This window comes from Macaca thibetana, chromosome 2 (genome assembly GCF_024542745.1).
Source record: "Macaca thibetana thibetana isolate TM-01 chromosome 2, ASM2454274v1, whole genome shotgun sequence".
Taxonomy (NCBI): Eukaryota; Metazoa; Chordata; class Mammalia; order Primates; family Cercopithecidae; genus Macaca; species Macaca thibetana.
Genome location: NC_065579.1, coordinates 193,051,768 through 193,078,149, shown reverse-complemented (window position 1 = coordinate 193,078,149; position 26,382 = coordinate 193,051,768). Strand labels below are relative to the sequence as shown.

The 26,382-nt window shown below is 38.2% G+C and overlaps 1 protein-coding gene across 11 annotated transcripts in view; it reads left to right on the top strand.

Annotated features, from left to right (window-relative positions):
• The window catches only part of ROBO2 (roundabout guidance receptor 2), a 1,778,513-nt gene that overhangs the window by 1,157,800 nt on the left and 594,331 nt on the right, over window positions 1-26,382 (top strand). For 3 of the 11 annotated variants that reach the window (XM_050782123.1, XM_050782131.1, XM_050782127.1), the window contains exon 1: window positions 18,473-19,244. The exons of 7 other annotated variants lie outside the window; for them this stretch is intronic. In XM_050782123.1, coding sequence (XP_050638080.1) covers window positions 19,184-19,244 — 61 coding nt within the window. In that variant the 5' untranslated portion in view covers window positions 18,473-19,183. Of the gene's footprint in view, window positions 1-18,472; window positions 19,245-26,382 lie in introns of those variants that run through there. One more of the 11 variants, XM_050782130.1, reaches the window with a different exon arrangement.

Here is a 26,382-nt window from a genome sequence, read left to right as displayed (position 1 = left end):
TCTTTCATTTCCAAGGCAAGACATAGAAACTAGAATTCCTGTTCCAAAGTCATAGAAACCAGAATCCCTCCCCCTCAAAGACAAGCGTAAAACTTAGAAATACGACTCTGACCTTCCCCTTCCTATCTGTGTAAGAGCTGGCCGTAAAACATTATCTGACCTACCTTGTCTGAAAGGAAGTCATAAGAACCTTATTCCAGAATAAGTCCTGCCCTATACCCAAGAGGACGGATACTCAACAGGAAGGCAAGTAAAATCTGAACAAATGTGTCTTGCTGTGTGGTGTGGTTTCAACGTCCCTTCCAAAATTCATGTTCAAATTTAGTTGCTGTAGTAACGATACTCAGAAGGTGACACCTTCAAGAGGTTCCTAGATCACGATGGCCCTGCCCTGTGAATGGATTAATGCTGTTATTGTGGGAGCAGATTAGTTACCACGGAAGTGGGTTTCCAATAAATCAAATGAATTTGGCACCCTTCCCCGCTCTGTCTTGGGCACTTGCTTGTCTTCTGCCGTCCACTGTCAGAGGACTAAGCAAGAAGGTCTTCACTGGATGAAGCCCCTTGATCTTGGACTTCCCAGCCTCCAGAATTATGAGAAATACATTTATTTTAAAACTACCCAGAGGCCAGGTGCAGTGGCTCACACCTGTAATCCCAACACTTTAGGAGGCAGAAGTGGGAGGATTGCTTGAACTCAGGAGTTCAAGACCAGCTGGGCAAAATAGTGAGACCTCATCTCTTAAAAACGAACAGGAAAGGCATGGTGGCTTATGCCTGTAATCCCAGCACTTTGGGAAGCTGAGACGGGCAGATCACTTGAGGTCAGGGGTTTGAGACCAGCCTGGCCAACATGGCAAAATCCCATCTCTATTAAAAGTACAAAAATTAGCTGGGCGTGGTGACTAGCGCCTGTAATCCCAGCTACTCAGGAGGCTGAGGTAGGATAATCGCTTGAACCCAGGAGGCAGAGGTTGCAGTGAGCCGAGATTGTGCCACTGCACTCGAGCTTGGGTGACAGAGTGAGCCTCTGTCTCAAAACAAGCAAACAAACAAATGAACAAATTACTGTTTGTAAACTGTTATTAGGGGTTACACATAAACAAAATCAAACGAAAACCCAAACTGTTGTAGTGTTCCATTTAGCAACAGAAAATATATTAAGACACTGGCTTTCCCCACCTCAGTTTATTCCTATTAGATCATATGCTTTCTGTCCAATCAGAATTCTGTAAGTCCATCCATTCTTCATCAAACCTAAACATAAAAATGGACAATTTTCCCTAGGTCTTTGAGTCTTCATTTTGGAAGGGCTCCATGTCACATAAAACTTTGATTAAACAAATTTTTATGCTTTTCCCTTGTTAATGTGTCTTTTTCATAAGAGTGTCAGCATTGACCCTCATGACGGGTGAGGGAAGATATCACACATTTCTGTTCCTAAGATGACAAGATAATTAGTATTTTTTTAATTGCAGCAAAATATATGTAACATAAAATTTACCATTTTAACCATTTTTAAGTTTCCAGTTCAATGGCATTAAGAATATTCACATTATTGTGTAGCTACCACCACCATCCACCTCCAGAATGGTTTTCATCTTCTGAAACTGAAATCCTGTATCTATTAAACAATAATTCCCATTCTTCCATCTCCTTAGCCTCTGGCAACCACCATTCTAGTTTCAGCCTCTATAAATTTGACTACTCTAGGAATCTCACATATACAATTGACATGGTTTGTCTGTGTCCCTACCCAAATCGCAACTTGAACTGTGTCTCCCAGAATTCCCACTGTTGTGGGAGGGACCCAGGGGGAGGTAATTGAATCATGGGGGCCGGTCTTTCCCGTGCTATTCTCATGCTAGTGAAGAGTCTCACAAGACCTGATAGATGTATTAGGGGTTGCTACTTTTGCTTCTTCCTCCTTTTTCTCTTGCTGCCACCATGTAAGTAGTGCCTTTCTCCTCCCACCATGATTGTGAGGCCTCCCCAGCCGTGTGAAACTGTAAGTTCAATTAAACATTTTTTTTCTTCCTAGTCTTGGGTATGTTTTCATCAGCAGCATGAAAATGAACTGATACAACACTGTTTGTCCTTTTGTGACTGGCTCATGAATTAACTTTTTTGCAAACCATTTTTTTCTTTCATGAAAGTGCTAGAAAGTAAACCAAATGAAATAAAATCATAAAAGGTCAAGCAGGCTCCAATAGCTTATAACAGTAGTTGAGACATATTATGATTGGACAAAAATATGTAATGATGTAAAATAATTTTAATAACCTTTTGTAGGTCACATATTTTAGTACTTTTAGAGTTCAAGGAATTGAAATACTCTGCTAAAAGGATATAGCTTTGTAGTGAAAAGTAAGAAAAGAAACCTTAGTAGCTCCTTATCGACACAGAATTCTTTTAAAATGCCTCTTTCAAGCATAAAACTAGACAGAAAAAGTTAAAACCTGCCTATACTAACAAAATTCTCATGCCAAAGTCCAGACCTCTCATTTTAACAAGTCTGTTAGCCTACTATATCTACAGCTGAAGCAGTTTTTAAAAATGTTCTGATTATAATTAAATCACAACATAAATATAAAATGGCATAATAAAAGATCCCTATCTATATATTTGAAAATTCAGAATATCTACAGTATGCCTGATAGTTATAAATAGCAGCCTTAATTTCAGTGCTTCAAGTATAAAAATGTGGTATTAGTATCACATTTTCTTCAGGTCTGATAATTCATATTTTTTGTCGATCGTGTATGACACACACATGTGAAGAAAGTCAGTTCTACATAGAAGAAGCAGACACGCCGAGATAGATTTACTTAGCTGTCCTAAGTTCTTAGCATTGCCCCCACAGTGTGGCATCACTGATTGCCTGATTTAAGTTAGGTAGAGACATGTGTGAACATTTCAGCATAGAACAGGATTGCTTCAAAACTGTTTAGAGGGAATCAGTTGGAAGAGGACACGGGATGGGTAAGTTGAAGTGTCAGGGACATTAGGTGGAACATTCTCAGTTGTCATGTTTATTGTTCTGAATATTAGCTTCAGTGCAGAAACGAGTCTAACACTGAGCTAACCTGTGTCAGAAACGAAGCAGTAAAGTGGAGAGCTTGGGACACTGATGGACAGGAATCAGCAAAACAGGGTGTCATCTCAGCTACAAAGAGAAATTGTGTATTCCATGAACATAAGCATGTACAATGCTATGATCTGGTGTTTAGGGAGATTGGTGTGCTTAATGTTAAAACTAACGTTAGGGACTTGTGGACTCTCCATATACTGAGGGAATAACACACTCAGGAGACCCGACTCCACACTAAAAGAACTAACTAGAGTTGGAGATTTGGAGACTCTGTACATACACCTTGTTCTGGATTCTACTTTGCATAATAATAAACCAAATGAAGAGAGAAAAGAAATGTTAATTTTGCTTTTATCACGTGAATCTCAGTATGACCATTTTGGAGCATTTTCGAATGTTAACTATTGTTCCGAACATCTGTGTTGTTTTTTGAACTGTGGAGTTAATTCCATGTTGGAGGGGGAAAAGACACGTTTTGGAATATACACATACACAAGTATTAGTGAAATGACCATTAGCCTGACCTTTTTCTGTTTTGTCTTTCCCTCTTTAAAAAAAAAAAAAAAGAAGAAGAAGGTCTGTTCTTTGGCAGTAAATTAATTTAGCGTGCCTTCTTGAAAAAGGCAGGAGAGAAGGAGATAGGGTGGCTAGCTCCTCCCTTTAAAATGTGTGGTGGTGAATTCTAAAATGTGTGGTGGTGAATCTTCTAACAGAAAATGTTTAACCATAATAAAAACGTTATTTCTTTCAATTTTTATTATTAGGCATTTAAGGCCAATTAATGTCCTTTGCATTTGATCTCTTAGTTATTATTTTGAACTTGTCTTTACTAATATGCTTAAGCCTGGTATCAGCTCATAAGACTCTTCCAAAATGGTTTCTATTAGCGTTCTGTTAAACATTTTGAGCCTAGAAAACAAAATAGAATAGACTATGTCCCAAGTGACATCAATAATTAATTTTGTGGAAGCTTTCCAGTTCCCTTGGTGTAACAAATCCAAATATAAATTTATTGCTAAGGGCAAAACTAATGTCCTGCAGTGACTTGGAAATTTGGTTAAGATGATAACTAACAAAAGTTTCTAAAAGAATAGACAAATTGCTCCCAAATGAACATAAAGGGGGATGACATAAGGTTAGACAAAAGATTCATGATTTAAGCGAATTGCTTTTGAAATGCAAACAACCTCAAAGAATCTTTACAGCTCTCTTAGGGAAAATCTCCTGGGTGGTATCATTTGTGCTCGGAGGTCTTCGAAGGGGCTGGTAGGGTGCTAATGGAAAGCCTTACTGCTGTGGCATTTGGGGAATTACACGTACAAATCCCTGGAGCACTTACTGCAGATACCCACATAAATCACTGCATCATTCCTTGAGAGGTATTTTTCTTATTGCTGCTTTTAGCTGGATGTTTTACACCATTTTGTTTCTTAAGAGGTACCTGATAAGAAAAAAGCCTCAACACTATCAACAGACAGAAACAATTAATTCGGCTACGAGCACCTCAATGTTTCAATTTATGTATGTATTTTAGAAATTGCCTGTACTACGATTGCCACCACCATCATCGACAGTTAAAATTAAATGTTTATAGTAAGAAGATACTCAAAAGACAGAAAAGTTTATATGTGCATATGCTTGGTGTTAAGTCAGTCTCTGCTTCTCTGCTTGTTTTAATCATGAGATCCTACTGTAATTTCCTTCAATACTACAGGTTTTTAGTAATTGAACTCCAACTCCGTGGAATCCTTGTAGACCCGTTAATATCTAGGGATGAATTTTGACCTTTATGATATATGTATCTGTATCATTAAAAGCTGTGTTATATTAAGGATACTAGTGTGTTCTTTGAATAGAAATAGAGGATTGTGATATTAGAATAAGGCAGGTACCTTATTTATATGAAATGTAGTAGATGAACTAGCTACCAATAGCAACCACAACTCTCTAGTCCTCACCGGCCCCAGAGAACAGCTGCTAACACTGGGACAGCAGTTTCACATAAATACAAGCATAATGGATTAGACCAGATGTGTCAATGCAAGACTACCAAAATCATCACCATTTTTTATCACGGCTTTCAAAGTAACTTTATTTCACAGAATCTGAAACCTGAACCCATGATTCTTTATCTTCTGCAAAGGGCTCAGACTCAATTATTGATACAAGAGGTGAAATCCTTGGAAATATCTTGTAGCTGAGCAAAATAAGTAATAGCATGTTCTGGGGAGGCCTAGGCTTTAGAAGTCACTATTTCAACTCTGTCGTTTTACAGATAAAGGAACTAAAGTTCAGAAAAGCAAAGTATCTTTATGAGACAGATGCTATATTCATATTATATCCTGGCATGTAACAGCACTCAATAAAAATGTGTTAAGCGAATTGAATGAATTATCATTTTCCCCTCCATTTTATTTATTCTGACCACCGTAACTTCTCATACCTAGAAGACCAATCTGCAAATAGGTACAGGCATTTTGACTAAGATAATATATTTCAGTGTTTTTCATTGGTATAAAAAGCTGCTGTTATTAAAGCAACAGGTTTTTAGAAGGGAGGTTAATGGATTTTTAACTACAAGAATAGAGTTGTACTGCAACTTATCAAACATTCAGATAAAAAACTAAATTACATCAGCAGTGAAAAGTCATGTAGCTTGAGCATCAATTCTAATTTAAAAGCATTTCTGGAGACAAGGCAAAATATAATTCTGTTCCTCAGTTGAAGCACTACTATTTTGAGGAAAGTTAATGTAGAAGCCTGACAAACAATAATGTTAATAATCCCCTCATAAGTCTTTCTGATGACAATAGTGATGACAACATCGTATTACAAAAAGAAATTTCAGCCTGAGCAAAGGAGGTAGGAAGAATCCACCCGAAACTCTAATGCAGTTAGGCCTCTATTCTCAGGCTGATGGCCCAAACACTCGTGAAGTGACATTGGCACAGACCTGCCATTGCGTGTGTAAGAGAGGCTGATACTTGGGTTGCTAACCTACTTCCAAAGTTCATCTGGAGGCACACGCAGAAATTATCGGTAAACATTCGAGAGAGCATATATAGCATCAAAAGTCAATTGGACAATAAATGTTAAACCAAATTCTAAGGAGTAAATTACTACCCGGCAATTGCTAAGTTGCTTTATTTAACTCTTTTGATATTAAATGATGGGAACTGTTTAAAAGAACCATCGCTACATTTATGTCAGTATGGTACTTTTTGAACTACAGTAGTTAGCAGAGTCCTCCGAGCACTGAAAGGTAGCTGTCGGGTCATGGACAGTCCAATTCAGAACTCTAGTAAGGTGCTAGTCCAGCACCTGTACTGCTCTCAGATACACACATCGTGTTTAATTAAGAGTGTGCGTGTGTGCCGGGGGAGGGAGGACTCACAGCTAAGCTGGCTGGAAAGTTCCCTGGTGTGAACTAATGAGGCCACATTGCATTGTGTCATACAGGACAAAGGCGAAGTGGGCAGAAAGAAATTAGAAAGATTACTCAATAAAAGCTACAAAGCAAAATTTAGAAGCCCAATGACTGTTAAATCACATGGCTTTCTTTGTTTCAGCAAAACTAAGCCCATGGAATATTCCTCTGTACTTCCTCAGTCTCCTGCTTTTCTGTCTTCCCAGCCTGTTTATCTTTTATTCTGTTTCATTTCCTTACCCCTCTTCGTAACCCACGATGGCAAATCAACAAGGAATTGCTCATTAAATCCCCTTCTTCAGCAATCGCCAACGTTTATCTCAGGTTAAAACTGTTCTGCACATGCTCCCTGTTGTCAGAAAACAATGATTAATATTCAGTGAGTCCACATAGTATGTAGTGGAAATAAAAGGGACCTTGAAGTGAATCAGGTCCAATGCTCTTGTTTATTTCTGTACTCTTCTGACGAAGTCACTTCATTTCTCAGAGCCTCAATTTTCTTCATTCATAATGAATGTCTTTTACTCCATCTCTGATCTGTTTGAGGTCCTCCAAAAACTTAACAAAACTATCTGACATCTAGACTGGGCGCGGTGGCTCATGCCTGTAATCCCAGCACTTTGGGAGACTGAGGCGGGCCGATCACCTGAGGTAAGGAGTTCAAGACCAGCCTGACCAACATGGGGAAACGCTGTCTCTACTGAAAAAATACAAAAAACCAGCTGGGCATGGTGGCGTGTGCCTGTAATCCCAGCTTCTCGGGAGCATGGGGCAGGAGAGTCGCTTGAACCTGGGAGATAGAGGTTGCAGTGAGCCAAGGTTGCACCACTGCACTCCAGCCTGGGTGACAGAGCAAGACTCTGTCTCAAAAAAAAAAAAAAAAAAAAAAAAAAATCTGCCATCTCGTTTCCTTTTTTCCTGGTGCTATGCACAGAGGACTTTTCACTTTCCTCCAATTTTGATTCCATGTTGCCGTACATACAGCTGAATATCTGTGAAATGTTTTCTTCCTTTTAAAAATCTTCTAATGTCTACCTTCTCTGTACCTTTTATTGTGTGTGTGTGACTATAAGAAAACCACTGTATTCTTCTTTCTTTCCTTCCAATCCCTGTTCACACTAACTAAGGTTTTGGTACAACACAGGGCACTGAGTATGCACAGTATAATTGATCAGCATATCTACTTATGAATTTGGTCTGAGATTTTTGTCTGGATTTCATATATGTTTCTCTGTATAAATATTGCTAGTGATACATTTCAATCTTTATTATGGATGTTTTTTAGACTGAAAGTAAGAGACTGATTGGACTATATTCCTTCAACTTGACTTAAGAGGCCCAACATCTTTATTTGTGTATGTGGGCTGTGTGGTGTGTGTGTGTGTGTGTATTTATCAGTACTTATTAATGATTATGAAGACTGTCTGGCTTCTGTCAGGTCTAATGTACATATGAAAAAGTTCCCAAAATAGATCATATGTTAGGTAATTTGGGAAGCTTTTAAGATTGGAGAGAATTTTCTTTTTTATTTGTTAAATTGAATGTAGAAGAAAAATGATGAGGGAAATGGGGTAGTGACATAGAAATTGAAATCTGGCTAATTCTTATATTTTAAAACAGGAAAGCTGTGAAAAGATGAGAGTTAAGCCTAAGATGACATTAAATAAATTAACAGAGGAAACGACTTAAGTCTTCTATTGGCTGCGATAGGCAATTGTGTAAATCTGGTTCTGTGATAACTTTTACTACATTTTTCAAGAGGCGTTTTATAATTAACATGAATAAAGCCAGGACTGAATATTTTTATTCAACATTTTCACATACAGACTATAGTTATTTAATATTTCTTCTAACATGCTCATGGTATAGAATTACTTTTAAATTTTGATATCCTTATTATACAAAGAAAAATGTGCTAAAATGTATACAATTAAATTATAATCAGTAACCACTGGCCATTGCAATAACTATTAACAAAACACAATATCTAAATTACTAAAGATGTTTTGGTTAAATTGATACACATTGTTTAAAGACTAATTTATGAATAAGGTGTCTTTATTGATTTAAATAGGCCTCCTATCCTTGAACTATATAAGGAAAAGATGATCTTAAAAACACCATTAAGTTCTGATCTAAAATAGATTTTTTAAGTAAACTTTATACATTTAAATTTTCTTTGTATTTAGATATACATGTATGTATTTGTGTGTGTGTACATATATAACACCCTTTTCACTTAAACAGGATTAAAATGCATATTACCATTTTCCAAGAATTCTACTCATTTATCATTAATTCACTTGGCTTTTGGTATGTAGAAAGTTATTTTCCCATTTTGAATTCATCAGAACAGGTAATAGCTATATTCATTTCCTAGGATTGCCATAACAAAGTAATACAAATTTAGTGGCTTAAAACAAGAGGACATTTATTTGCACAGTTATGAAGACTAGACCTCCAGAGTCAAGGTGTTGTCCAGGCCATGCTCTTGAGGAAGGCTCTAGAGAAAAATTTGTTCTTGTTGCATCTGGTGGCCTGATACTCCCCAGCTGGTGGCAATATACTAACTCTTCCATAATCTTTCTGTCGCTTATGTATCTCTGTCCAAATTTCCCTCTTTTGAGAAGGACACGAATCATTGGATTAGGGCTCATTCTAATCCAGTATGAACTCATCTTCACTGGATTATATCGGCGAAACCTATTTTGAAATAACATCCCATTCAGAGATTCGAGATGGACATTCATTAGGAGGACCCTATTCAACCCAGAGCAGAAGCACACAGTGGTCAGTCATTTTGCTTTAGCCTGCAATACCCGTGTTGCCACCACGAATTTACACTATTTCCTCCAAAAGCAAAGCAGTCTGCAAGAGTCGGATACGCATGATAGTAGGTAGAGCTGGTAACGAATATGTCCAGCTTTCTGCCACCCTTGAAGGTGGGACTTGTGTTTTAGTTTGGTAGTGAACACATAAGAAATCGTGTTATTCGTTCCAGCCAATTTCACAACCATATTCTGCCTTTTCATTTGTTTGGAAAATGAGGGCTTCAGCAGCCTGGGTCCTGGAATGAGCATGATGTGGAGGAGTTCCCGGCTGATTCCCAATATGACAAGAAATCGCCCTTTTTGTCTGAGATCTTAGAATAGTCTGTATTTGTAGAATATTCATTCTCAATGGGGATGATGGGAAGATGGGTCTTGGGGCAAAAAAACACACTTTTCTCTTTACATATAAAAAACTTTATATAATTACTTGTATATACAGTGCATAAGCATATACATGTTTATTACATAATGTATACAAATGATATATAATGACTATTATATATTAAATGTATTTAATATATTTAAATCTATTATAAATATATTCATTTGTATATTTAACAATATATTATATATATTAAATTATTAATATATACATACATTAAATTATTAAATTATAATGTATATCACATTAATATAAACTAATAATTATATATTAATTTATTTATATATGCTTAATATATAATACATTAAATTTAATGTAATGATTATAATACATTATAATTATACATAATAAATGTATATTAAATATGGAGTTTATATGTTATATTGAAATTCCATGGGGAGATATTAGGCAGAAATGTATAAAAATGCTCCTGTGTTACTCCATTTAGGCCGTTATAACATGATACTGTAAACTGGGTGGATTATAAACAACAGCGATTTATTTTTCACCATTCTGGAAGCTGGGAAGTTCAAGATCAAGGCACTAGCAGATTCCGTGTCTGGTGAGGGCTCTCTTTCTGGCTCATGAGTGGTACCTTTTCACTGTGTCTTCACATGGTGGAAGACACTGTTTCTCCAAGGTTTCTTTTATAAGGACACTAATCCCAATTATGAGGAATCTGCCCTCATCACCCAATTACCTCCCCAAGGCCCTACCTTCTAATACTATCACACTGGGGGTTAAGATGACAACACGAGAATTTTGAAGCCAGTGGGAGGGAGTGCAAAAACATTCAGACCATAGCAGTTTCTTAGAGAAGTGACAATGAAAAAAATGTTGAGAAATCACTGCTGGCGAATACATGAGCCTATCCTGGGTGATTCTGTAGGCTTTGTTGATACTGCATATGAGTTCCAGCTACAGACTATGACACTTTCAAAGTTACATCATCAATTTGAGCTTTCATTAACTACTGTGAATTATGAGGCTAAACCACCTTCATATGCTTCATGAGAATTTAATAAGACAATTAATTTAAAAGGTGTATTGCAGTGCTTGTCATATAGTAATTGTTTTAAAAATTGGGGTATTATTATTCTTTAATTTTAATAATATTAACCACAGTTTAATGTCCTGTGAAGAAATACATTGCAACATAAAGTTTAAACGAATATTTAAACTTTAGGCAACATTCAAAGTAGCTGATTATATTTGTCAGCACAGGTGAAGTCCTAAAACAAAGAATTCCAAACTTCGATAATTTGACACATTACAAGGCATCTACTGCTCAATTCACAGTCCAAAGCATACAGCAGAGAGTGAGATGGTCTGAGTCTGCTTACACACTCATCCTGAAATTCGTGTGTTTTATCTGATGGCTCAGTGTTTTCTATTTGGCCATCCAAAAAGTGAGGGAACAGCCAGAGCACCAAGGGGTATGGTGTAGACGGGACCTTAGAGGGCAAATCTAGAAGGGTCTGCATTCCATTGGCCAGAACTCAATCACATGATCCAACACAACTGCAAGGAAGGCTGGGGAATTCTGTGTGGAGGAAAGGAGGGAGAGGATTCTTAGATAACAATCAGCATTGTCTCTGTCATGATGGAGGATTATTAGTACACTCCAATGACCCTAAGTATTATAAACAATTAAAATGTACACTGGGCCAAGTTCTTTAAATGCAACATCCAACTACCTTGTATGAATAGGCACTATTGTTACCTTTGTTTTATAGTTAAGGTAACTGTAAAGATTGCACTGCGAGTACCAAAATTAGAATGCAGATAGGTACTCAACATCCAATTTCAGAGCGCTATCTCAGTATTCTCTATCGTGTCCTTGTTTAGGAAGCCATTCATTATCCCTTCTCTTTGCAGAGATAATTGAGTGGAAATGCTACTTCAGTGTTAAATTAGAGAAGACTAATATTTTCCTGATGACAAGTGAATGGTTTACTTAAGAATACTGTGAAATCTCCTATGAAAATCTTTAACATTAAACAGGTTTTCATCTCTTTTTTGATAGTTTAAACATGACTCAGAATGAGGGCTGGTAACCAGACTACCAGAACTCCTATAAATGTACCTCTAGCTTTGTGATGAAATGTGTTTTTAATGTGTTTGGTAGAGAAGCGAGAAATAAAATAATAGGTTAAGTTACCACCTGGACCTAAGCCAGTTAGAGAGACAAGCTAAAACAACAACAGCAACAACAACAATAAGGAAACAAAATAACCTCATGCTTATCATGCCACATAATTTTCATTGACGTTGTCTATACTAGCCATACCTGAAAGTCTAACATTTGCTCAAAGGCTGAAGAAAAAGATTACAGATGAGTAATCTTAGAAAAATGAAAAATTACGATAAAAATTTGATGAAAATTTTTCACATTGCTAAAAACCAAAAATTAATTTGGATGACAAATCTGTTATATTAGATAAAGTGTAAATTTATTTACATTTTATATCTCTGATAAATATAAGAAACTAGCCATTGAAACTTTTTTTTAAATTATGCAAAACTAAAAGCAAGTCAGTGACCTGAGGGGGTTCTATAAAATTTGTATCTAGTTGTCAAAAACTGCAGTAGCATTTTTCAATATTAACTATCTGGTCCTTTGGATCCTTTAAATTTGTATTAGTATATAATGAAAAAGCCAAAATTGTTCAGATAAAAAAAAAAAATCACTTACTGCTATCATCTTTTTTGCTAAGTGAAAGACAAAGCAGTAGAAACTGCTTGAGAGAGTGATGTCTCACTCAAATTGAAATATTATGATATGAAGTATGTGTCATATTATGGCATTATTTGCAAATTTATAAACTTGGGTCATGGAGATTTTTTTCATTTATTTCATTTTATCACTTATGGATGACAATGTATATTTCCATCTCTAATTTGAGCAAAATTATATTACTTATATTCCTGGCTGGTATTGTATCTAACAACTTAAGAAGTTAGTATTCTTTGTAAAACAAAAACAAAACCAAAAACCAAAAACAAAACAAAACAAAACTTCAGGTATTCCACAAGTAGTCAGAATTTGTTTTATCAGGCAGAAATAAAATAAACTGGATATTGGAAGAAAATCAAAATCTGCTCCCAAACAGATTAGTTCTTCTACATGATAAAACCATAGACAGTTCAATTAGATTACATGTAGCCTTGGATTAATTCCATGATATTATTGCAAGGGAGAATAAGCAATTTTTTTCTAATTTGAAGTATCCATTATGAAACATGCCTAAAAGAGATTCAGTGAGCATACAACTGTAAAAATCCACGGGTATCTACAGGACCCATGAGTGTCACTGGCCTTTTCCTAAATCCTTACAATCTCTTCTTTTTATGAACAACAAAAAATTCTGTTTTGGATTTAAAATAAATTTTCCTATTAGGATTACAGCTATGTGTTGCTAAAATTTAATTATACAAATTCCAGATTGGAGCAGATGGACTTGGAATCATTTGGCAAAGAATCAAAGGGATTTTCTTGGGTTCATGAAAGTGTGGTGTAAAATTAGCAGAAAGTGTATTATTTTATGTCATTGAAGTTAAGCTATATACTAAAATAATAACTTAATATGAGTAAAAAGAAATGATAAAATAATGGGCAGGAAAAAATATCCTTGCACACACATTAACTCTAGCCTGTTATGGTTAGTGACTGAAGTTGCACTTTCAAATAATAAGTGGTTTTGTGAGGCTGACAATTCTGCTCATTTTGTAAAACCATTAGCCTAGTACAGATGAGAGGTTATCATCTTTACTACCAAAGATCTACTTTTTAACTTTAGGTTTTGCAATTTACTAAGATGGGGCTGAGGGGGTAATGGACCATCTTGAACTGACACTATGAAGGTAAATAAAATCTCATCCGTGACCTCTAAGAAACCTCTAAGTGACTTTTAAAATTCAAAATTTTAAGGTATACATACTTACTTGGCTCTCAATGTTACATACCACTTAATGTAATATTTTGTTTATTCAATAGTTATGTTAATTTGGAAGTATCACCGAACTCTTCAATCAAGATAAATAATGATTTTCCAAATAGATTTTGGACTCTAAAGGAAGAAAATTTTCTTTCTTGAAATTACGTGATTTTATTCTGCAGAGAAAACTCTTTTAAATGAACTATTACTATATTTTGGTCAACTTAAATTCCAGATTAATAACTCCATGTAATAGACCAAAAATGCTATTCATAAATAGCTCCAGAGACAGACTTATATAGAGACAAGGATTGTTGACCACTTCAAATAAATCGAATCAAATCAGATACTTAGAACATATTTCAGAAGAACAATATTCATTTTATCTTGGCTCCCTCAAATCCTTTCTGGAACAAGGTCAAGTGTAATAAAGCAAAAATCATGTAGGGACAAATGAGCCATCTCTCTAAGATCAGAATTTTTAATGCTTCACTTACTTTAGTTGTCCTGTGTCCTTTTGTAGATAATAACCCATACGTGTCATTTAATGTGATGTTTCTGTATAGTGTAATAAGATAATCTTATATAGAAAAATTCAAGCTGAGCAATGGCTTTAAAGAGGTTCTTAAATTTTGAAGAAAAATTGATCACATATTTCTGTATATTTTGGTACACTGGGGGTTTCTGAAATTGATCAGAGTAATGTATTACAGTGTTACACTATTTATGCAATGTGGTGGATGTCTTAAATCAACTTAAGTTCTTGAGAACGTAGATTTTTGGTTCAGGTCTGAATTCAAAGGAAGATTGTGCCTTTTATTAACTTGGGTTGATTATCTAATCTTCATTTTTCTTATCTGTACAATGGGAATAATGTCTACCAGACAAGCCTCTTGTAGGAATTTAACAATATGATGAATTTAAAAAAAACTAGAATTCCCTGACATGTGGTCGGTGCTCACCACATGGCAGTATATGCTAAAATTACTATCATGGATCAAACCTTTGATTTTTCTGTATATGCTGCCTTACAATTATAACAAGAACGTGCTGAAAAGAGTAAAAAAGTGGATTAGGGTTTTTAGCACATCCTTGGGGAATCTGGTATGAAAAAGAAATATTTAATATGTTACACTGTGCAGATTTCCTTCATATGGTTATTTTATATTTCTCCTGGAGTAACAACTCAGAAGTTCAATCACAAAGAAGGCCATTGGATAACCTTACCCAAATTAGGGATAATGACAGTCTCTTACAATCTTTAGATGTATTAAAATATATAGGCACATTTTGAATATATAATACCATTCCAGGTTTTACATAAAAGAAGCCTAGATTTCCATGTATATTTATCTATTCAGCTGTTGTTTGGAAAAGAAAAAACAATTTATATTTAGAAAGACATTGAAGGCAGATCCCCCATTTGATTTTTCTGTATCTTAAACTCTTGGGTTTGGTGGTCATGGAGCTTCATTGTTCTAAGCCACTGTTGTTTCTTTTTGGCTTAAGGAAAACCTTATTTTATTTATTTATTTATTTATTTTTAGCTAAAGCACTGCTAAAATTTAATTTCCAACTTCTACTAGAAGCTTCAGATTTTAAAGACTTTCCTTTAATTAAACATTTGGAGTGAGAAATCCATTTTTTATATAGGCAGTGCTCACTAAAAGTGTCAAGTATAATTGAAATATGCACATTTTTCTAGTATAGATCTTATATATCTCAGAGGGTAGTGCCTTTGTTCTTTCCCAATTAATGTTGTCCATAACAAATTTCTGATGGTGACTCGTTACTGTTGCTAATTTAGTGTGAGACGTTTGGTCATAATCCTAAACCATCATTTGGGATGAAATTCTTATAAAATAATGTTTTTTTAGTCACATTTCATATCAAATGAGACACTGACAAAGCTTTCTTTTAAAAAATCAGTTACAAACTTGACTACAAGAAAAGCAGAAAACATGGATTCCAAAATGTTTTGGTAAAGGCATTATTCCATAAGGTAGCTAGTGTATGGCAAGCAACAACAACAAAAAACATTTAAAAAATGGCACCAGTCTAAAATCATTGGTTTGCTTTGTCACTTTTAGTAGGTAGTTATGAATGCAAAATGTTGATGCCCAGTACAAAATGCCAATATAACCAAACGGATTTCCCTCATACAAAGCTCTTCTCTGTATGATGTAGTTTGTCATACCCTACGCAAGGATAACTTTTTGTGAGTAAGGCAACATTTTCTGCCCTAGAGGACAATGGCAACTGTGGTAGGTTGATTTCCCCCAATCTGTCCCTTCTGTTTCCCACACACACTCTTTCTGCCTCTGAGTGATTTTATAGGTTACTTAAGGAAAGGCATTTACAGATGGTGAGTCTATCAAGTATAAAATAGAATCTATATTTTGCCTGATAAATAAATAGTCATGAGAAAACACTTCTAGTTGAAATCCTCCAATGTATTCCTTTCTGTGAACCATCTTAAAATTAAAGGTCTTATAAGTCTAGATGATGTGTGAATTCCTGCATTATTAGGAAGACTCTATTTTCAGAATATCTTAAAAATTTCACCCGCATAAGGAAATTTGCCCGAGATAAGCTGGTGGTGTATATTATTTGGAGACATGAGCTAGACATTGTAATCTTGAACTGGGTAAACCAAGCCCAAGTGTTTAAAATGAAAGTTTTCAAGAATTTTAATTACTTTCCTGTTCCAGAGATAAAAGAGATGTTAATAGTGCACTTTTGGATTTTTCTAAACCACAGTATTATCCGATTTATTGGACCTTTGGGGTGGTGGGGAGTGAACAAGTTTCTCCTTAATAGTTAAGCCTTTTTTCATGGGGTGCTGAAACAATAGCACATTCAGAATTATTACCGTGAGAATTCAAGTGATTCAACTTTAACAACCGAATGCACTTTTTTTCTTCACAAGTAAATACTGTAGATTAAAAGTGTGCTGAAATTACTCTTAATGCTTTAGCAAGAAGAGTGGTTGTTTCATTCTTTGGCAAGACTCTTTCATTACCGTAATTTTCAAGCGTGCTGAGGTGTCCTAATGTCTCTTCTAATTGCTTGAATGTCGCTGACCTTTTTTTAAAACTACACACAGCGCCCATAATATGCAAGGGAGGCCTAAATTAAGTAGCAGCACCAAAATGCATCCACCAAACAAAGGCTCCTCCTCAAGGGGCCCCTTACGGAGAGAATCTTTCCTGACATTTTCCAGTAGGGGGAACTAGAGACTCACCATCGGCATTTAGCTCGGCTCAGGGACCCGCGTGCGTTCCTCTAAGCCGCCTTCTAATCATCTGAACAGGCATCAAACAGCTACCAGCGAGCCTGTGATCACACGTGGGCCCGGCCACACCGGAGCACCGCCGACGCTGGCATCCCTGTGATCTCACGCGACCTTCCTTAATCATCCCCGGTCCTGAATGGCATCACTTGGTAGCCTTGGCCTTAACGTTCAGGGTTTCGTTGTCTTTGGGCTGAAATTCGGCTTCTTTTGGAGCTTCCATGAGCTCAGCTGGGTTTTCAGCTTCCACACCCAGAGCCTGCGTTTTCCGAATGTCCTTCTGGAGGTGCGGTCTCTGGAGGGGAGAGACTTCGGGACCCCCGCCCCACTCTGGGATCCCCGCTCCCCTGCTTTGCACCTTCTGCGGAACTCCCTCGCGCTGCGCGATCGCGCATCAAACTCATCTTCGAGGGGTCACAAGGCAACTGAGTAACCCAAGGGGGGTGCCACCCCTTCCTCCCCCTCCGCCCCTTGGGGATGCCGCAGGGGGCCATAGATCTTGGCTAAAATGAGCCGCCGGAGGTTACTGATTTCTGCCCCCCTCCCTTTTCTCCCTTGTGCTTTTTAACCGTATAGGAAGCATCTATCCACAACCTTCCAGTCCAAAAGGTCTTATATTGCGTTTCCTTCCCTTGCCTTCCTCCTCCTCGGCTTCTCATGTGGCTCAAAGGTGAAGAGTGTGTGTGATTTTGACGGGTAATGAGGCTGCGCCCCGGGTCCCGGAGGGTGAGCTCCTTCAAGACCGCGCCGCAGCTCCGGAGACGGAGCGATGAATAATTAGGCCGGGCTTCCGTGAAATCGCTCACCGAGAAAATTACCTGCCCATTAAACGGGACGCGGCGAGGAGCAGGCGCTGGAGCCCACCTCTGCCCTCCCGAGGCGGGAAGGAGGGGCACGCGGGGCGCGGAGAAGGGGACGGAGTGGCCCGCGGGCCTCGGCGCGGGGCAGCCGGCCGGGCCCCCGCATTGGTCCGTCTCGGTCCGCCGGGACTCTCCGCTCTCCGGGACCCTCCGGCTCCCCAGCGGGCAGGCGCCCCCGCGTGGGCGGGCGGGCGGCGGAGTCTGCGGGCGGCGGACGGGGTCTGGAGGTGGAGGCTCCGCGCGCCCCCGCCGCCCCCGCCCCTCCCCGGGGCAGACTCCGAGCCGCGTTCGTTCCTCCCCGCCCCTCCCGCCTCCTCGCCTTCCCTCCTCCGAGTGCTTCCACCCGCGGCAGCTGCCGGAGGAGGCGGACGCTCCGGGCCGGGCTGCCGGAGCAGCGGCGGGGACCGGATCGCGGGGACCGGCGGCTGCACCGGGCGAGCGGCTGGACCGCCCTGGCGCTGGGCTGAGCGCTGCCTGTCTCCGCCGCTCCCGGGCTGGGCTCACACGCCCGGCTCTGCCCGCGCCCGCAGCCGCCGGGTGCACCTCGCTCAGCGGCGGCCCCGCGGGGTGGCTGCAGCCTCAGCCTCCGCCTCCGCCCCCGCCCGGCCCCTCCCTCCCTCGCTGGCTGCTTCCCTCGCTCGCTCCCTCCCCGCCTCCTCCCGCAGCCCCACCACGTAGGAGTTCGGATTCTCCACCCGAATCGTCCTGATTTCCCTTTGCCTCTCTTTTGGAAACGAGAGAGGTGGAGGGAGGCCACCAGGCTGCAAAGGAGAGAGAGGCCCGCCAAGTCTGCCCGCCTGCAAAGTGTTGCTTTGACACATCCTCATTATGGAAGTTAAGTAAAAATATATACATATTAAAAAATAACTCCGGACGTGGATTGCTACGGAGAAGGAAACCGGGGGAAAGAAAACCAGTAGGCAGGCCCATGGTTTTTCGGCAGCGTGCTGGCAAGTTTGTGGAACACTTTCTAGGAATTAGGTCTTTTCCTCCCCCTTCATCATCTTGACTTCTGAAGAAAGAACTTGGCTTTGGCTTGCAGTGGAGCCTAAGGAGAGAGGGTTAGACACACTTGAATCATCCCTCTGGCTGGGCTGCATTTGCAGGAATTTAGGAAGCCAGAGTGTTGGAAATACAGCAGCCTTCGAAGTGCCCTCTGTTAATTTGGATGGATCTAAACGTGCCCTGTTCAAGACCTTTCCACCGGCCCCTTCTGATCTTGCGATTTGCTCTTCTTGACTTTAATTAGTATCTAGGAAAGTCTAAAGTTTGGACCTACCTCTTTTTTTGATACTTATTTTTGTACTTTTGCTCTCTGGGATTGGTTTCTTAAACAATCTGGATCCTTTTTAATATGTCAAAATGAGTCTGCTGATGTTTACACAACTAATGCTCTGTGGATTTTTATATGTTCGGGTTGATGGTAAGTTAAAAATGCTTTTATCTTTTTTTTTTGTGCCCCCCCACCCCCCAATCCCCCAAAACCATTTCTTTTAGAATTTGATGTGGGTTATAGATGAAATGACAGTATGTCTGTTTGTCCGTTTTGGCCAGGCACGGGCTCCTTGGGGGCAGAGGTTTTCTTTAAGTCTTTTGTTTCTAAACTGCTGCAAGTGGAACATGTTGGTAGTCACCTATTGTTGTTCTTGTTGTTGTAATTTACTTAATTAATTAAGGAGTTGGGTAATAAATGATGCTTTCCCAGTTTTCTTAGAAAAAGAAATATTACAGTACATCTCCTGAAAGAGCCTAATACTATTGTGCCTGCTCTCTGTTTGATGTTTGCTCTTGTGTCTGAACTTTGGCTTAGACATTCAAGTGAAGAAATACAGTCACAGACACTCTAAGGAAGGTTCAATGGGTTAGGAATTGGAGACTGAGGTCAGTGTGTATCACCTGTGTTCCAGTGAATGCTCTCCTGGCGTTAAATCAGAAGGAAGAATTTAGATCCTAGGGAGAAAACTGTCAAAAGTAAGACTGGGCGAGGCTCCACGAACGAGGAAGCATCAGCTATGGGCTGGCTACAGGAGTGGGACACTTAGCTCAGTCCGCAGTGGCAAACACAACGGGGGCCTTAAACAGGTGCTGTAGGTGTCTCCCTCTAGGTTGAGTCAGTCTGTCAAGCCCACAGCATTCTGCCTCTGATTCTCTTGTCTTTTGTTCCGATTTGGTTTACTGGGATATTTTCACAGGATGTCAATTTCTTGTGCGACTATTGCAAAATCCTTTTTTGTGGCTCTTTTGAATGAAGAGTGGAAATAATCGTTAACATGCTTTTTGGTTTGTATTCAAAAGAAAAAGTTCAAAGAATATTTGCTATTAATCTTCTAGAGGGTTTAATTTTTATATCGATGGAAATAATTGGTGTAGAGGAATACTAGATTTTTTTTTTCCTAACTGGATTGCAGTACTTTAGGTTTTTAATTACTTACTGTACTTGTAAAGAACCTAAAGTGTATTAGTCCAACTGTTCGAGCCATCACAATAGCTTGATGCCACATAAACTTTCCTCCAGCATTTGCATTGTGGATGAATTCATTATTTGGGACACTGCCTATTTTTGCCCATCTGTGGTAGCTAACTTTGTTCCTGGCAGCTAACTGCTGCGTAGAGCCCAATGTATTGGACTCAAAAAGGAAGGCTTTCTATAAACATGAGGCAATACAGATGAGTTTACCTGCTGTCAAGTGGCTGTTTTCAATCATGGACTACATGAGTACCTTTGCCCCCCAGCGATAGTAGGGGAGGGATACATGTGTGTGCACTGCTTCTCTCTTTTCCCAGTCTAAGCCGTAGACGTTCAGGGTTTAATTATTGTGAATTATACTATGGCAACATCTGTAATCATTTTTCATGTATTTTCAGTACATTAAAATACATGTACATTACCATAACAAAATAGGTTTACCTGTTTGTCCCAGGTGTGTTTGATTTTCATGATAAGAACACTTTGGTATAACTTTTTAAAGAATATGTCCTCATAAATCATGAATTTACATATCTCCATAACAGAAATGCATGTATAAACTATACATTAGACTACAGAATTATGATCAAGGGTTTTTTTATATATGTATTTTTAAATCAGTGTGTTGCTAGGAGGAATACAATTAAATTGCTCAGTGGAAGTGACAGAGGAAATCAAAAGAGCTTGGTGTTACAGAATGTAATTAATATACCAGGGTGTTTGGAGATATATGAAACAAATGCAATTAACCAGCTTGCTGGAACAGCAGTAGCAAGTCATCATTTCTGTCTGCTTTCCCTCCCTCCCTCCTTTCATTTCTCCCTCCCTTCTTTCTCTCTCTTTTATTCCTCTCTCCCTTCTTTCCTTCCTTCTCTCCTTCCTTCTCTCCCACACCACCCTTCTCCTGCCCCCAAAGACAACCTAGAACCTTTGTTCTGATTTAACATTATAGGATAAGGGGGCAGTTTCTGTCTGGGCCACAGTTATGCAGCAGAATTCATAGTAATGTAGTGAAAAATGCCAAAATTGAGGAATTGAGACTGAAAAGGCAATGTTAAATTTTTTGTGTGTGAAACTAGTTTTGTATTTAGCATCTGCTGTGTCAATAGCAAAGGAAACCCTGGACACTCTTACTAAATTAGTATGTAAATCATACGTTTGACATTGGATTGCCTTTGGATACTTCAGAATGACAGTTTCTCCATGGGGATGGTTGAAAATTTGGGATGTGGACAACACTGCCCTCTAGGCTGTTTCAACACTTTGAGACTCAGTGTTCACGTACATAGTGAAGAGGTTGGTTTGTAGGATCTCTCAGCTTTGTCACTCTTCCAGGATTCTATGATTTCTATTCACTTATTCTTCTTAGAGGTGTGTGCTTATACTCCACATGAATTTCAAATGTAGAGAAGCTTGTACCATTTCAAAGATATACTGACCCTCCTTGTGCTAGACACAGATATTAATTTTATTCAGTGACAAATGATACATAGATTTGCATTGATATTTGCTTGGTGGGTTATTTGTATGTGCATTTTTATAGTATATGAAAAATGTTAGAGTTTTGCCACCTCATAGAAGCTATGTGCTAATATTGTTTATAATTTTTCGCAGTATCGTGTCCTTGTAGCAATCCATAGAGAACAAATATTAAGTTGGTTGAGAACTGTAGATAAACTTTTCTGTTTGGGATGTAAATAATGGTTTTCTTATTGATGCAGATTAATCACATCTAGACTTTTCTGTATGATCATATAGGAGAATGTATGTTAAGGTTAGCCTTTATTTTCCAGCTTTTCTTTATTTTTGAATAAGAATAGGGTTTTGCAGTCATTCATGGGGAATTAATATGAACTATGGCAAGACTTTTAACTTACATCTATATCCCATATATTGTATCAATCTGATAATTTTACAATACTTGTGGAAAGGTGTTTTAAAATGAGAATTTTTTTTCATCTTTACCCTTTATTCTTAAGTGAAAGTGGCCTACATGATATTAGGGGAGATAAATATAATAAAGATAATGTATGTGCATAATGCAGATGTATAATCTCATAGAGGTTTATACATGTTGCTAAAGTGCTTTTTTTCAGTAATGGGCTTATTATCATAGCCATATGTAGTCTATTTCAGAACGTAAATTGTGTGCAAGTCACCTGGAATGTGTTCTCAAAGCTATGCCGTGATGCCACTTGGATTGGCTTTGTTTGAATAACCTTTGATGCTATGCAACATGTGGGCCATAAACCAAAAGGATTTCTTAGAACATTAAGCAAGAATATCGTTAAAAAAAAAAAGTAATGATTATATAAAAAGAGCAGTTCTGGCCATCTCACCACTGAGCAGCTTGTATAAAATAGCATGTTTGACAATCAAAATATAGGCATGTAAGCACATTGTATAAATTGGGATACATATATAGCAACGAAGGGAGCTGACGTAGGTGGGATATGTGTGTGTGCCTAGTAATATCTGCTGAAATAGTTCCGGCGGTCTCCAGGAGGTACATTTACTTCCCATGTGCAATTTGTTTTCGAAGAGTATCAGAAAAAAAGATTATCATCTTATTTACTATTTCTCCGTTTCCTCCTTTTTTCCCTCCTTCTCCTCTCCTTCTCTTTCTTCTTCTCATTCATCGTTTCTTTCCTTATCTTCTTATTCTCTTCCTCTTTTTTTCTTTTTTGGATCTAATGAAAGGAATTAGAGAAACATTTGAAGAGTGAAGAAGATACGTGAGGGTGTTTCTTGAGTGATAATTTAGAAAATCTGTATTTAAAGGAAAAATGAGAATAATATTTTACCTTTAGGTATATCCAACTGGGGTTTTGACTTTCTCACTTTTCCCCCACAATACTATATATAACTTTATGCAGAATGCATTGCATAGATCCTATCATTTTCTAGTTTAGATAAGTAAAAGTTTTCAGATCTGAGTTTAAGCAAACAGTGATTTATAAAGTGCCATTTTACAGATTTATTTCTAAAGAAAAGTGTTGCTGTGTTTCTTACAATGTCTCCAGGTATAGATCTGTCAACCTAAATCAATACATCGGCGTGGATACTGCTTTTCTTCTTCTTTTGAAAAAATACTATATAAAGAATGAAGGAATGATTATAAACTCTTTTTTAAAAATAAATACTCATGAACTCTATTAATGTTTTAGCAGTGTGTTATACAATGATAGAAGCATAATATAGCAACTAGGGTAGCATGCTTACCCAAAATACCTGACTCAAAACAGTGTGGGAGTAATGGAGGCCTCCATCCTTAATGTTTTCTCTGCCATTTGCAGCTACTCCTTAGGATCTTTCATCTATCACATGTTTTAAATACATGTTTGGTTTGATAATTCTAAAATTGCCCTAATCATTGCATGAGGGATATAAGATCCATAAGCACATAACTTGGCCGTTTCATATTCTGTTGTATCTCCAGTGCTTGCATCAGTGCTTGACATACTCACCTGACTACTTGACGGCTTTGCTTCATGTCCAATGAGAATACACAAAACTCAAGGCTAAGACAGAATCTTCTCTTTCTAGCCATTCCCATCGCAGTAAATGGCTTCCACCAGTCATGGACTTTTTCGTGACCCCCAATGAGGAACCATTCTTCACTTGTTCTCACAACTTGTATTCAACTTGTTCTCAGAATTGTACAACCGTCACTACAATCTAACTTTAAAATGTTTTTAATTACCCAAGAAAGAAACTACGTACCTTGTTCCACCATCTCTCTACCAACCACAAGAAACCACCCCTTTACTTCTATCTATGGATTTGTCTTTTCTGTACACTTTATATAAATGCAATCATACAATATATGATGTTATTTTGTGACTAGCTTCTTTCCTTTAGCATAACGTTTTCGAGGGTCATCCATGTCATAGCATGTATCAGTACCTCTTTCCTTTTTATTGCCAAATAATATTCCATATCATTTATCCTTTGGTTTACTAGTTGATGAACATTTAAGCTGTTTCTGTGTTTGGCTATTATAGATATTGCTGCTTTTAACATCCATGTACTAACTTGCATGGGAACATATGTCTTCATTTAATCTGGGGTGGAAATGCTGGGTCGTATGTTTAGTCTGTGTTTCACCTTTTGAGGTGAGCGAGACTATCTTCCAAAGCAACTGTGCTACTTTATATTCCCATTAGCAAGGTATGAGGTACATATTTTCTTTTCATTGATCATGGAAGGAAAGAGTTGAAGGGCCTTATGAGTTGGATATGATGTTTTGAAGTGAAACCATTTTATATTATAATACTCTGTCTCAAATCCCCAGTAGTCCTGATTTCTAATCCCTTCAATGATTGTTGTCTTCTAAGTCTTCCTCAGTTGCCACGTAAAATTTTACAAAGATAGTACTTCAGTTGAACTTGTCACTTTTAGCAGAGATCTCAGCAGTACTAAATATAAATCATAGAATGATAGCATCTCGGAGCTATTATAAATATTTGCAGCTATACAGCACAATTGTCTTATTGGTTGGGCACATGCAGAACTGAAGCTTAGAGATTTTATGTGTCTTGTCACAGATCCCACTGCTGCTTAGTGGTAGAGCAGAAACTAGACTCCAGGGATGCTGCATCTCTGTACCATGCTTCTGCCTATGAGAGCCTGTTTCTGGATTCTCAGCCCTGGAACTCCTTAACAGGAATTCCAGGCTCTTGTTACTGAAAATGACCAGCTATTTTCTGAAGAGTCCACGAGAAAATTAGCTTGAATATGTTTAGGTTATTCATTTGATTCAACACATGCATATTGACAACGTAACTTGCTTGGCTCTGTGAAGAACATACTGACCTGTTACAATGTTCCCACATTCAAGGAAATCATGACTTATTCGGGAAGGTACTAAATGTTCAAGTGACTAGAACAAAAAGTAGCGTTTGATAAGAAGTTTGAAGGTGTACACAGTATAGCCTTGGGAACTCGGATAAGGAATAGGTGATTTCCAGCTGGTACAATCTGGGAAGGGTCAACACCAAAAGGGTCTCTTAACCTGGGCCTTAGAGGAACAGTGGGATTTCGGTGGGCAAAAGGATTGGAAATTGAATTCCAGGAAAAGAAGTAACCAGAAAAATGGCATGAAGATGACAAAGGGGTGCTAAGGAAAAGGCAAGAAGTTTAGATTGATTGCAACATAGTTTGCCTGTAGGGAAGAAGGATAAGATGGTTGTTGAAAGACTACTGAGCAAACACTACTGAATGAATATGAACAAGTAATTTAACCTTTTTATGCCTCAGTGCCCTTATCTGTAAAATAGGCATGGTAATAATGTATATCTCATACAGTTATAATGAGAAATAAAATATTTTTAAAAATATAATGATATATAGGCTGGGTGCGGTGGCTCATGCCTGTAATCTCAACACTTTGGGAGGCCAAGGTGGGTGGATCATCTGAGGTCAGGAGTTCAAGACCAGCCTGGCCAACATGAGGAAACCCCTCTCTTTACAAATTTTGTAAAAAAATACAAAAATTGGCCAGGCATGGTGGTGGGCGCCTGTAATCCCAGCTACTCGGGAGGCTGAGACAGGAGAATCATTTGAATTCAGGAGGCGGAGGTTGCAGTGAGCCAAAATTGCGCCATTACACCCCAGCCTGGGCAACGAGCAAAACTCTGTCTCAAAAAATACGTATAGCAATATATACAAATAAATATATATACACAAAATAAAGATGTGTATAAAGATATATATGATGCCGTGAACGGTGACTGGTACTTTATAAGTGCCACTTAAACGTAACTTATTGTTATTATTAGGAGTATTTTTATTAGATTATTATTCCCTGCCTAGTATGAACAAGAAAAATAACTAGAAGAGAACTTCGCTGTCAGACTAATTATGGACTACAATTGGGGTGCATGTTAGGACAATTTTAATAAGATTTTTCAGCCGTGAGTCTTCCGGTGACTGATTAGACTTTTTGTTGACACTTAAGGGGACTTATCGGTGGACTCACCTACACACCTGTGACAAATGTGCTGTGACATGAGTCTTCCCGTTATATCATAAGCTGATTAGAAAACAAACATGATTCCCAAGTGAATGGTGCTATGAATGAAGAGAGTCAACA